Genomic DNA, 13865 nt, shown 5'->3' on the forward strand with positions numbered 1-13865 from the left:
GCCCTGTCCTTCCCAACCCCATCCGGACCCATCCGGACTTTCTGGCTAGGCTGGGAAAAGGAGCGGACCCTCAAGCCTCCTACTCTGGGCAAGCTGGGGTCTAAAGCTGACTAGCCGGGCTGTAGCACTTAGGAGTGCTAAAGCTAGAAGACTTTTGCCAAGTGTTAAAAAGTGGGTGGGAGTGGGGGTGGGGTGAAAGAAAAGAGTCTAGGCCATACAAAACTTTCAGTTTACTTTTTACTTTTTTTTTGGGGGGGGGGCCTTTTTGAGACAGGGGCTCCCACCTGACCAGGAACTCCCTATGTAGACCAGGCTGGCCTTCACAGAGATCCGCCTGCCTCTGCCTCCAGAGTGCTGGGACTAAAGGCGTGCACCACCACGTCCAGCCCACTTTTTACTTTTCTTAACGGAGGGAGTTTTTAATGTTAAGACCGAAGTCATTTTTAAAATAGGGCCATAGCCAACTTTCTCGTGGTTTCAGGAACTGATGCTAGACTTGACTTTCCACGAATCCAATCCTGTATGGCAAAGCAACGAAAGGCTTTAAGGAACAGATCAGCCTTTTAGGGGCAAAGAACCTCAGAAGGACTTGAGAAAGAGCGGTGACTTTTGACACATATTTACTAGCCAGTTTTGTTTCCTGTGAGCTCTGGTTAGTCTTTTCATCTGTTTTCTATTTATAGCTGTTAGTAGTTTTCACATGCATTAAACAGTCCCACTTTCTTGGAACTCACCAATGTAAATATATTTGAGGAAAATGCATGAATGACTTAGGAAGTTGAAAAGTTAACCATTCTAAATAATGGAATCCAGAAAATGGAGAACTTACTTTGCCCAGTTTCTAAAGTTCTTAAGATTATCCCTTCTGGGCTGCCTACCTTCTGGTCATTTGTTTGTTTATTTATTATTTATTTTCAGCAGTTGGCTCATCTTTTTTCCATGTCCTCACCATTTTCTTTTCGGTTTAAATTGTTACTTGATTGGATAAATTTCAGGATCCTAACATCGGCATCAACATTATACCTGGTTAAAAATATAGAATGTGGCCGGGCATGGTGGCTTAGGCCTTTAGTCCCAGCACTTGGGAGGCAGAGGCAGGCGGATCTCTGTGAGTTCAAGGCCAGCCTGGTCTACCATAGTGAGTTCCAGGCCAGCTGGGGCTACAGGGAGACCCCGTCTCAAAAAGACCAAAATTATATATATATATATATATAATGTGTGGGCGGCATCCCCAGGGTCTAATTTACAGTGTTTATGAAGAGACTGAGGAAATTGCATTCTCAGTAAGTACCCATGTATTCAGAAGTGTTTATCACTTTCAAAAATCTACTTCAGCTCCCTTCTGTATCTCCTAAGGCCCTACTGGTTTGGGTGATATAATGGTCAGAATGTTTGTGACCCACCCTCTCAAATATTAAAATCCCAATTTCCAATATGATGGTGTATGGAGGTAATTAAGTCCTGAAGATGACGTCCTCGTGAATGGGATTTGTACCCTCTTAAATGTGTCCCCAACGAGCTCTCTGACCTACCTGCCACCTGAAGATCCAAGACAAAGATATATAGTCTATAACCTTGAAGAGAGTACTTTCCACTGAATCTGGCCTTGCTTAGTACCCTAAATTGGTACTTCTAAACTCCACAACGCTGAGAAATAAATTTATGTTGTTTGTAAACCACCCACTGTAGTGGAACTTTCTTATCCTAAGAACAGGATAAGTTATTCCTGGTTATGTCTGAGAATGACTATTGCATTTCAACAGTAATCATTACTCACCCAGCTCAGTACCGCTTGTGAGTTCTTTTGAATCTCAGCAAGCAAGCTAGGTTTGGTGGCCCAGGCCTGTAATCCCAGCTACTCCAGAGGCTGAGGCAGGAAGACTGAAAGTTCAAGGCTCACCAGGCCTACTTACTGAGATTGTCTCGAAGTAAAATTGAGGGAACGAGACACTGAATTTCAAAAAACTTTTTAAAGAGAAATCTTTTTAAACATGTGCTAAACATTTAATACATAAACACTCATTTACTAAAAACGAATGATAAAGTAGGAATCCTTCCTCGTAGTATATTTCTAGGCTGTGGAGTCCCAGGCAGCTGTTGCAGCTGTTGAGTCCCCTTAACCTTTGCTTCACTGAGCCTCTCGTTCTCAGTGTTTGAGGAGGTTCACGTATCTGCTTCATGCTTCCCTACTTAATCCTCTCCTTCCTCCTCTTCTTCCTCCTCCTCTTCTTTCTCCTCTTCCTTTTCTGCCAGGCCCTGTTCTGGAACCTTTTCTCTGTCTTCTGGAAGAGCTTCTAAATGCTCCAGTGACTCACTATGCACAATCATAGCACAGATAGCCATTAATAGTACTATTAGTGACAAAACGATAGCAATTACTAGCAATTTTAATTTTATTGCCAATTCTTCAGTACTTTCTTTGCTATCATTTTGACCAGCATCTACATCGGGAGGTTTTACACTTGGCATTATAGGGGGACCACTGTCCACACTGCCCCCATCTCCTTTGTCTTTGCAGTCAGGAGGTGCAAAGCCAGGCAAACAATGGCAGTTCCCTAAATCATTGCAAATTCCATGCCCACTACATGATCGTTCTGGATCACAGGAAGATTCCAATACAACAATGTCTTCACAAAAGTACTTCTCACAAGCTTTTCCTGGAGCACAGAAAGTGCCATTCTGCACATGTCCTTCATCAGGGCTGTCTGTCAAGTCCAAAGCAGCCATACTCCAGCACCATTCCAGATCAAGAGGGACCTGGATCAATATATATTTGTCTTTGATTGGTGGTAAGAAAGTAGCTTCAGTACATATAAGTTTCCCACACAGTGTATTATTTTCTGAACACTTTGCATATGTTCTCGGAGACTCAGAGGAAATGCCACAATTTCCAAACCGGTTCCCTTTGCCATTCAGAGAGCTATAGCATTCAATTGGAGCTGCCCTTGAACTATACCCAAAAAGAAGAGAGCACTGATAGTTAGGGTCCATGCATTGACCATGAGAGCAAAGGAAAGAACCATGACATTTTGAGCCATCCTGCACTAGCCTGTTTTCCGGGCATGTTGCAGAGGTTCCAGTACAGTATTCTGGGAGGTCACATTCTCCATTAGCATGACGACAAGTTTGTCCCTTTGTTTTAAATTGGCATCGAGAACAGCAAGGCTCATTGCTACACTGTGCAGTCTCCTTCAGATGACAATTTTCTTCACAGCAGTTGTTATTTTCACAGTCACTGCCACAATCACACTCCTCCCCTGCCTCCACCACACCATTTCCACACTGGGCTTCTCTGCGCTTGCGGCTCTGGTGGCTTTGGCTCCAGGGCTTGTTAAATAGGCAGGCCCCTTTGTGGTCCTGGAGAAAACGGTGGAAGTAGACAGAGCTGCAGTTGCTGAAGCCACTTTCCTTAGTGATATTCTCGTGCATGAGGCAAAAGTGCCTATCTTTACAAAGGCAGGCCGGGAGGTCATGCTGAATACCCAGGTTGTGTCCAAGTTCATGGACCATGAGCGCTGCAAAGAGGAGGACATCTTCATGGTGGAAGGACTCGACGGCCGCAGCAAACCCGCTTGAACAGGCGCCATTGAGAAATGCCTGACCGGAGTTCGCTCCAGGGTGATGCCCAATGATCATGTGGGCAACATCATGCCTTGCCCGGTTCAGGAGCTGCTCCTCTCTCCAGCGGTTGAAATTCCTGAGCGTAATGGGCAGGTCCACTGGGACCTCAATCAGGTCACCCTCAGTCCAAATTTCCATTCCCATCAGCACCACCACTGTATTTATTCCCCTAGTGAAGCTGTTGGCCAGAGCAATGATGTCCACTACTGCCTGGACCGTCACACTCATGTTACTTCCCCACATGTGGAACCTCTGGTGGTTGACCACAATAAACATCTCCACATATTTGGTGTGTGACCACAAGTAGGACAGCACCTGTAGGTCAAGAGGCTTCCTGCTCCTTTGCTGCTGGCTGGCGACCTCCTGACTGTCCTTGGAAGTTACACTGCAGGAAACTCGAGGTTGACGTGCCATGGTGTACAGGACATGTTCAAACCCTTTGGAGGAAAGCATGGGCTCAATGCTGTAGGATGTTTCCGCCTTAATCAGGATTCCCCGGAGACCTGAGCAGATGTTGACAGAAACAAAAGAGCCTGGCGCTCCTTCGATATAGCCTTCATAGTGGCAGTCCTGTGCGAGGAAAGGCATTTCTTGCCTTGGCATGCCATTGTGGTAACTATAGACTGGAAAGTCATTCACAAAATAGTCTCTCTTTACCTTCAGGTGAACCAGCTGCTTCTGGCCCTGCATAAACAACATATAGGACACTTTTTCTCCTGGGTCTTCACTTCCCTTGCCTAGCAATCTCTTGGGGATGACTTTTTCATAAGAAGAATAATATACTGATCCCATGTCACAGAATGCGCTTAGGAGAAAAATTATTGCCAAGAGAAACATGGTCCCCAATCTGACATGCAAAAATTTTGGCACTAGCCCTAACTTTAGATTCTTCATCTAGGGAGCCCAAATCTGAACCACTCCCCTGACGTCAGAAAAAGGCACACAGGGTTCCTACATAGAAGAGAAACCAGAGGCAGAGTGTCTTACTGTGGCCATCTCTGCCGTGACCCTCCTGAATCAGTTGATGCTATAGGGCCTATGTGTTCAGCAGCACCAGCAGCTCTCCTTGACCTTCAGAGCCAGGTATTCCCCCCGACCCCTTGTATGCTGATGCATAAATGGTGGTTTCTTCCCACCTCTGAGAGATTAGGTTTCTGGCTGGGTCTCTGACCTCTCTGATATCTTTCAGATGGCTTCCATTCTTGGTGACTTCCTCTTTCAAACCCAGCTCCAGTGCTCCATCACTAAAGGCCTTTTGACAAGGTGGAGGGATGTGGAAGGAAGGACTGCACAGTCTATCATGCAGGACTGTCCATTGAGAGAGGACATAAAATCTCCAGTTTCCTCAACAGGGCCACATGGAACACCCCTCCCCCACGACTTCCCACCTTTCCTGTTGTCCGTTGCTCAGCCAACTCCAAATGTTCCAGACCAGGGAGCTTCAAGATACCTTTGGTGGGCAGTTTGTTCCCTGTATCCTGTCTTCTAAAGCCCTTGCTCTGTGGCACAGGAGCATCTTAACCCAGAATGATCTTTTTCACTCTGAGAGGCGTGAGATGAATGTATGTCTGCATCTTGAGGACCAGTCTGTTAGATCCAGACAGAGAGGTTAGGTAATAAGAACAGCAGCCCTTGGGGAACGGACAGTAGTCCTTCCAACACCATCAAAATTCAGTTTCTCAAGCTCTGTGAAACACTGTCCAAAAGTGGATATGGAAGGTGCCGAGTAGCAGCCTCCTATTAGTTGTGGTTATTATGGTCACGATGGCTGGCATTTCTAGGACCATACTCTCTTAGGAGAATCCCTGAGACACTGATACTTTAGGAATATATGTGGATTGGATTTGTTTGTGTCTATGGCATTGTCTCATTTTGTAGCCCAGGCTAGCCTCAAACTTTCAAATCTCCCCCTTCCTCCCAGTTGCTAGGATTATGGTGTAGACCACCGATGCCTAACCAGATTATTTCTGTAGAAGGCTGTGTCTTTTGTCTCCCCTCGTTAAGCAGGCACTTCAGTTTGCTTATTTGGACCCTGACACTCCCACTCCCGTGTTAGAAGAGGCTTGATCAAGACTGTCTAACAACAATTATCTTTAAGGAATAAATGACTCCTGCATATCAGTGTTTCAGTGTTTCTTCTATTCTGTGTCATTTTATTTAACTTACTTTTGTCTTCCCTGATGGCTAAAATGGCCTTCAGAAGATTCACTGGCTGTCTAATGCAAATGCATGGTCTACATTTTCTGATCACTACATTTACCTGATTTCTTTTTACCTCCCATCTCATCTCCCTGAAACAATTAGAAGCAGTTGGGGGCTGATGAGATGGCTCCATGGTTAAAGGCACTTGCTACCTAACAATGCAAGCCTGACGACCTGAGTTAGATCTCAGAAACCCACCATAAAGGTAGAAAGAGATAAATGACTCTGCAAATTTGTCTTCTGAACTACAGTGCCCTGTGGCCAGTGGGCCCACACAGACACATCATACACAAACACACAGACACACATGCACGCACACATGCACACATGAGTAATCAAGAAGATTAACAGTCAACAGATTACCTCTGTGTGTAGCCCAAGATAAATCTACCTGTATCTGAATTTCCTCCTATGTAGGGGTGGATAGTCATAGTCCCCATCCAGAGGCAGTCCATTCATTTGCATGTGGGTTTGTTTCCATCTAGTTTCTCATTAACTGCACCTCTAAAATTGTCCCTTTCTCTTTTACATCTGTGATGTGTTTGCCACATTGCCTTGATGTTTGTTCGGAAAAGAATATCCTTATGTCCGTTCAGCCCATATCACTCTCCGGTCATCATCCAAATCTTGCCTTTGTTTATCATAATATGATAGCAACTCTCTGAAAAGTGTAACATAAATGCTGTCTTCATTCTTCCTCACCCGAGGTCTTGCTTTGGTGCTAGAAATTAAATGAAGGCCTGGCCCATAGTAGCCAAGCGCTCTGTCATCGAACTATGCCCCTAGCCATTAATAGTGTTTAAAACTGTAAAATGTGCTATGTGTGGTGGTGCACGCCTTTGATCACAACACTCACGAGCCAGAGACAGGTGGATCTCCGCGAAATCAGTCTACATAGTGAGTTTCAGGCCAGCTGGGGCTACAGGGAGAACCTGTCTCAAAATGACAACAACAACAAAAACAACAACAACAACACAGCTTTGGAGGCACCACTGTGCCCTGTAGCTACTTCCTATCAGCCATGGTCAACCCTACTGTGCTCTTTGAAATCACAGCCCATGCCAAGCCACTTCAAGCTGTTTGCAGACAAAGTTCCAAAGTCAGTAGAAGACTGTCATGATCTGCGCACTGGAGATAAAGGATTTGCTGATAAGGATTCCTTCTTTCACAAAATTATTCCAGGATTCATTGCCAGGTCACACCTAACAGTCCATAGTTAACTGGCAGCAAGTTCATCTGTATGAGACCCCAATTAAGAAAAATCTTAACTAAAATGAAATTTTTCTAAGATATGTTTTATATTATCTTACTAAATTTAGTATTTTCTTTGTGATAAGCATAGCCCAATAGTGTTTGTGTTTTAATACCCTAAATTTGTGCACTTAAATCGCAACGATAGGAACCCGCATTCTACTGTTCATATACAGGTAGTTAACTCATCAGTTATTTTCTGCATCTGTATCACAGAAGGCTAGAGCTGCTAGACAAAAATGTCTACCTTGATGACTGAATGCTTTGCAAATGCTGGGTTTGACGAGGCTGAGACCCGATGCCTCTTCCATCCAGCCAACTTCTTGTTTTATGCTCTTCAGTTGTCAGGGCCCACATCATTCTGAAGTATCAAATTCATCACTCTGACTTGCTTGGCCTTCTACGTGGTCCAGAAAAATCATAGGCCAGCAAATATAAACACTCTTTTTTCCTCTTCATTGTATATACACATTACTTTTCATATGTTGCTCAGAAGGAAGTCCTTGCTCCTGCCTCTCCTGAGATCTACTTTCACTCTTGTTCTGGTTGACTTTGTCCATGATATGCCAGCCTTGTTATTCTATTGCATTTCCTTCATCTTCCTGTAGCAGTTCCTCTTCTCTTACCCTGTCAGCCACTTAAATCTGTTTTCCTTAAAAAATTCCTTGCATATAATAGTTGCTTTTGTAGGTTACCTTTTGTCTCATTTTAAAAATAGCTTTTTGGGGCATATAATTTATATACCATAAAATTCACCTGTTAAAATATACAAGTTGTGGAAGAATCAGTAAGATGGCAATTGTCTACTCAGCAGACTGAATATTTTCTATTAAAATTCCAACTGCTTTCTTTGCAGATATGGAAAGCCTTATCATCATTCATGTTGCATTTCAAGGTGATCCAAAATGCCATTTTCTTTTTTAAAAAAACAGAACAAACCTGGAGGACTTATATCTTCAAATTACAAAACAATACAAAGTTGCAAAGTATATACTGGCATACAGAGAAACATCTAGATCAATGCTATACAATTAAGCATTAAAAAATAAGCATTTCATGACAAAATGATTTTCAACAAGAATGCCAAGACCATTTAATAGAGGAAGAATACCGTCTGCAGCAAATAGTTGAAGAACAACCAGATATCCACAGGCCAAAGAAAGAGCGTAGATTCCTACCTCACACCAAATATACAAGGTAACTCAAAATGGCCCAAAGAAACAAGCTCACAAGCTAAAACTATCAAACTCTTAGAAGAAAACATGGAGCAAAGTTTCATGAGCTTTGCTCACCAGAGATGACAAAAGTGCAACTAAGCAAAGAAAAGTGTCTTATTCTTAAAAAAAGATGCAGTTAGCTGTCCATAAATACCAGCTTCATCTATCAGAATAATGGGGGCTAAAAGAATGGAATAACACTCTGTTGACACTGAGTGGAAGCTACTGCTTTCATACTTTAAAATGTACATACCTTTGGTTCAGAAAATTCACTTATTATATGTCCTATGAATGTGAGAAATTATGCAGTTTTCTATTTACAATAGCAAAATATTTGAACACAAAATGGTAATGAACAAAGCAAAAAAAACATGACATTTTCATATACTATTCTACAATTAAAAACTATTAGTTTTTAACTGGACATAATAGCACATACCTATAACACCAGCACTCAGAAAGCTGATGCAGGAGGATTGCTTAAGTCAATCTGGGCTATATAGTAAGACATGAAGTCAATGGAAAATAAACAGGGTTCTTGCTATTGATTAGGAAGACATCTTGAAAAAACATTTTTAAAGAGAACAGCAAGATGCAAAAAAAATTCACGTATTATGCTTCCAGCTTTGAAAATGGAATAAAATATATGTATTTATCCATCTATATAAAAACATCTGTTGAGATATATAAAAAACTAGTAGGTAGTCCTGGTGGCTCAGACCTCTAATCTCAGTTACTTGGGAGACTGACACAGAAGAATAGAAGGCTAAAAGCCTGCCTGGCTTACAAAAGGAGCTCAAGGCCAACTTGGTAAGATCACAACTCAAAGATAAAAGTATATATACACATGTATGTATGTGTACATATGCACACAAGTATATAAAGGGATGGGCATATAGCACAATGGTAGACTGCTTGCCTAAATTCAATCCCCTGTGTCAAAAGAATAAGGAGGACGGCCTGGAGAGATGGCTCAGCGGTTAAGAGCACTGGCTGCTCTTGCAAAACACCCAAGTTCAGTTCCCAACACTGTATGTTGGCTAACAACTTCAGTTCTAGGAAATCTGATTCCCTCTTCTGGCCTCTATGGCATTACATGCACAGGTGTACTTATGTACATGTAGGCAAAACACATAAAATAAATGGAGATTTTAAATATTTTATTTCTATTTTTATGTTATGTGTTTGCTTGTATTGACTACATGTATGTCAGTGCCCATATCATGCCATACCCTAGGAAGACAGAAGAGGGCGTTGTTCCCCTGGAACTGGAGTTACAGATGGTTGTTGGCCACCATGTGGGCACTGAGATTCAAACCTGGGTCTTCTGCAAGAACAGTCAGTGCTCTTAATAAATGAGCTACTTCCCCAGCCCCAAAATAAATAAAAATTTTAAATATTTTTTAAAAATTGAGGAGGAGAAGGAAGGGGAATAGGAGGAGGAGAAAGAAATTCATACTTGTTGCTTCTGAGACAAGTGGTTTAGGATGGGAGGGAAACTCATTTTTTCATGTTATACAATATGTATACATAGCCTATTCACAATGTTTTTAAAAATTAAAAATTTGTTTCAATGAGCCTGTTCTGTCTTCTAGGAAGTTTCTAGATTGTTCAATGCTGAGTTACCATTACTTAGCTCTGATCAAAAATATATTTTAGATAAGGCTGTTTATTAATCATAGTAAGAATGTATTCCATTATTTCTCTTCTAAGGTAATCTTTATATCAATTAGATCACCTGGTCTTAGTAGACATGGCCCAGAATGCAATATTATAGTCTCATTACTAAGAACATAGGCCCCAAGTTCTGCGTTGGTTCTGTCTTCCCCACTTTCTGGTAGTTTTATGGCAAGCAACTAACTTAGCTACTCTGCCTTTTGGACTCTTTACCAGTAGAAATAGAAATGTTGAGAAGACTTAATAAGGATGTATAACCTAGGTGTGGGGAGATAGTTCAGTAAACAAAGTGTTTGCTGTGCAAATATGAAGACCTCAGTTCAATCCCCAACATCCACATAAAGAGCTGGGTATAGTGGCATATACTTTTAATTCCTGTGTGTGCTGGCATTTATAGGCAGCCCTGGGGCTTACTGGCCAGCCAATCTTGCCTAACTGGTGAGGCCCACATCCTAGTGAGAGATCCTGTCTCGAAAAAAAACAAAACAAAAACAAAAACAAAAAAAAACCCAATGTGGACAGTTCCTGAAAAACAATTCCAACCCAAGTTTAACCCCTGACCTCTGTGCAAGCATATGCATGGCGTACACACAGACAAACACACACACACACACACACACACACACACACACATACTCACAAACATACACATGTAATCCATGTGTCTAGAGAGTGCCCAAAGCATATTAGTACCTTGGTAAATGTGAACTCTTATTTTATGAATTTTATTGAAGCTCAATGCGAGAAATAATTATATGATAAACTACGGGGGCTGGGGAGATGGCTTAGCAGTTAAGAACACTTGCTGTCTTCCAGAGAAACTGAGTTCAGTTCACATTGGACTTCTCATAACCTCTTGTAACTCGGGCTCTAGGGGATCCGATGTCCTCTTCTGACGTGAGGGTACCTGCACGCATGCAGCATACAATCTTAGAGACACAGACACACACATAAATAAACTCCGTTTTCAAAAAGAAGAAACTAATACAGAAGACATTTATTAATTATTTTATTTCATGGGCCCAATTTTAAAATATTTGGACAGAAATTTAGAATTTACAATCAGGAAAAAAAAGATCTTGTGAAAATGCAATGCAGGTTTTCATCAATCTGATAGTAATTTTACCATCTTGCCTTAAGTTTCAAACACAATTTATCTTGTATTCAGAGAAAGAGAACAACTTTGCCTTTTGCAGCAATATCTGGTCTCACTGACATAATAGTTTTACTAGATTTTTAAATTAAAAGGGAATATATACACATATATACACTTGGTAAAACAAAAATCCAAGTAGTACTAAAGACTGTATAGTAGTAAGTTTTCACATTTTACAGACTCGAGCACTCTAGTTTTTAATTGTATCCATCTGTGACTTCTGTGTGTATATGCACACACACACACACACACACACACACACACACACACTGGTGTAAATATGTGCTTACGTAGATATGTGTGCCCTTACATTTAAAGCATGAATCGGAACTTAAGGTGTCCATTGTTTTACTTCAACTGTTTATCTCAGAGGCTCTTCATAATAACACATATTAGAGCAACTTCAGTATTTATATAGTTTTAGAACTCATTTTCTTATCGATCAGACAAAGCCATGCTGTGAGTTACAAGACTAAACATAACCTTGTGCACTAGTATATTGAGGTTATTATCTAGTTAAACAACAGTTTCATAGATTACCCAGAATTTAAAGAAATTCCTCCCCTTTGACATCATTAGTCAAAGGAAACTCTGCTCTTTTGATTTTGGAAATAGCAATATAGTCTCTGATTGATAACTTATATTTGAATATGAATACTTCAAGCCACTTTTTTGTCTTTTTCTTTTAGGTATCAGTGATCCAATCCTATATTGGTTTGTGCTTTTCATAAGTTTTCAATAAATGAGTTGTTTATATTTTAAGAGAACTATTGTCTGATTCGTTAGTTTGCATGGGCTAATGATAGAGACTGGTTAATATTCTCTTCTTATCTGCTCCTTTCCCATCTCCCACTTCTGTCAGTCACACTGTCAAGCCTTCCCAATTCAAGCTCCCTTGTTATCTTTTGTGAAGATGATATCGCATGGCTTTTCTAATAATAACTATTTCCTGGCATTCTTCCTGGCTCACTAAAACTATTAGGAATAGGTGCAGTACTGTATTCATTACTTTTTAAAAATACTTTCTAATGCTGATAGAATGACTAGCTCTTGAGGGGGTGAGATTTCAACTGGATGCAGAACTAAATCATTTTGAGAAAACAGAGACACTGAAGTATGTGAGCACCATGAATGTATCTGCAGCTCTTGAAGCAAAATGGGAACACACAATTCATGTTCTCATTAAAAGGCTAGCTATATTAATAAACATAAATGACCTAGATTCTGAAAGATGAAAATAAAAAGGAATTTTGTCAAGTCAAACTAATCACATGAGAATAGCTACCCAGGTACTATTTTATGGGCTAGAAATATCAGTACTGAAATTTCAGATGTGAAAGGGCAGAAACAGTGATAGAATCAATGGAAAGGGCACTAGGCAAAGAGGTTTTAAGAGTGTTATGAAATAACGGATACATCTCTTACACAATCAGTACATCAAGAGCTGTCAGTAAGCCCAAAGCCTAATTTGGCAGAGAGCCAAACTGGTTATCCTTGACTTTAACCCTTTTTAAAAATTCAAAGACTCAATAATTCTGTCTCCACAAAAAAGGCTATGCTTAAGCAACTTATCAAATATGAAACTATCACCTTTGTTAAAACTACCACAGAGGAAGATGATGTTTAGATACAACCATGATTACAACATTGAAGTATTTATGATAAAGATTTAACATGGCCTTTCAGCAGAGTAGGAATGAACTTGATACTGATAATGCTCTGTATTTATAATCATTACAATCCTTACTATGCACCGAGTAACTTTTTTCTTAATTCTGAGCACTATCTAAAAAGTGTTAATTCTTACCCTTCTCAGAAAACCACTTCCACTTCCACAGCAATGAAGCAAAACAGGAACCTAGCAATACCACCATTAAGCACCATAATTAAAACCTAGGTCACAATAATTCGCATCAACTTAACATAGAATTATTTCAGTACTATTTTTATATCCCTTTGAAGGTTATAATTACAATTATATAATTACAGCCTTAAATACTCCATACCTGGAATGTGGCAGCTTTGGGGCTTCTGGATCCATTTCACTCAACTCACTGAGCAAGTGCCAAGGGGTATTACCTATCTACCCATAGTGGTGAAAACTCAACAAAGGCATTTAGGAACAATGGGTGATCAGAATCTGCAGAAGGCATGCTGCATTGTGAAGGCAAACATTCTCTCTTTGTAGCACAAATTTCTTTTTCTGCCTGTTCCTTGGTGTTGTCTGCCAGTGGACTCCTTTCATAGCCACAGGAGACCCCACTCTCTGTAGCCTTACCTCCAGAACCTTCCTTTCTACCCTCACTCCATTTTTTTCCTCTTTGTTATAGGTCTTCACATGTTGCTCTGACTTACTGCAATTTATTTAACAGAGTATCGATACTACTTTTGATCTAAAAAGCTAAGGGAAGCATTTGTAATATATTACTTTATTTTAATGTTAATTTTAGACACTTAGATATTTTAAAGCTTCGCCCTGGAGGAATTAAGCAATTTGTTTTTTTCTTTCTTGGGAGGGGTAGGCATGGAGATAGGTGGGGTCTGAACATGAAACTGTCTCTGTATTAGACAGAGTAAGGTGTAAAAATAACATGTGAACCTGCCTGCAAGGCCTCCATCTCTCGGAGTGAGTGCTGGAGAGCAAGATCAACATTTTATCAAGGTGTCACTTCTTTCAGAACACAAGCAGCAGACTGACAGCTGACTGAAGGAACATACCACTGGAAAAGAGAATTATTCCC

General features: G+C 40.8%; 2 protein-coding genes across 2 annotated transcripts in view; both read right to left on the reverse strand.

Annotated features, from left to right (window-relative positions):
• Positions 1 to 2229: 2229 nt before the first annotated feature.
• On the reverse strand, positions 2230 to 4530 carry LOC103748780 (disintegrin and metalloproteinase domain-containing protein 1b-like; the record flags this gene model as incomplete). Its single annotated transcript, XM_008851557.2, has 1 exon — positions 2230 to 4530. A coding segment is annotated over exon 1 (2286 nt), but the record flags the coding sequence as incomplete, so codon positions are not given.
• Positions 4531 to 10692: 6162 nt separating this feature from the next.
• The window catches only part of LOC115067430 (oxidation resistance protein 1-like), a 391627-nt gene continuing 388454 nt past the window's right edge, over positions 10693 to 13865 (reverse strand). The window contains exon 4 of the mRNA XM_029555216.1: positions 10693 to 10897. Within this exon, the coding sequence (XP_029411076.1) occupies positions 10839 to 10897 (59 nt within the window). The 3' untranslated portion in view covers positions 10693 to 10838. The remainder of the gene's footprint in view (positions 10898 to 13865) is intronic.

Source organism: Nannospalax galili, unplaced genomic scaffold (assembly GCF_000622305.1).
Source record: "Nannospalax galili isolate Female #2095 unplaced genomic scaffold, S.galili_v1.0 scaffold284, whole genome shotgun sequence".
Taxonomy (NCBI): Eukaryota; Metazoa; Chordata; class Mammalia; order Rodentia; family Spalacidae; genus Nannospalax; species Nannospalax galili.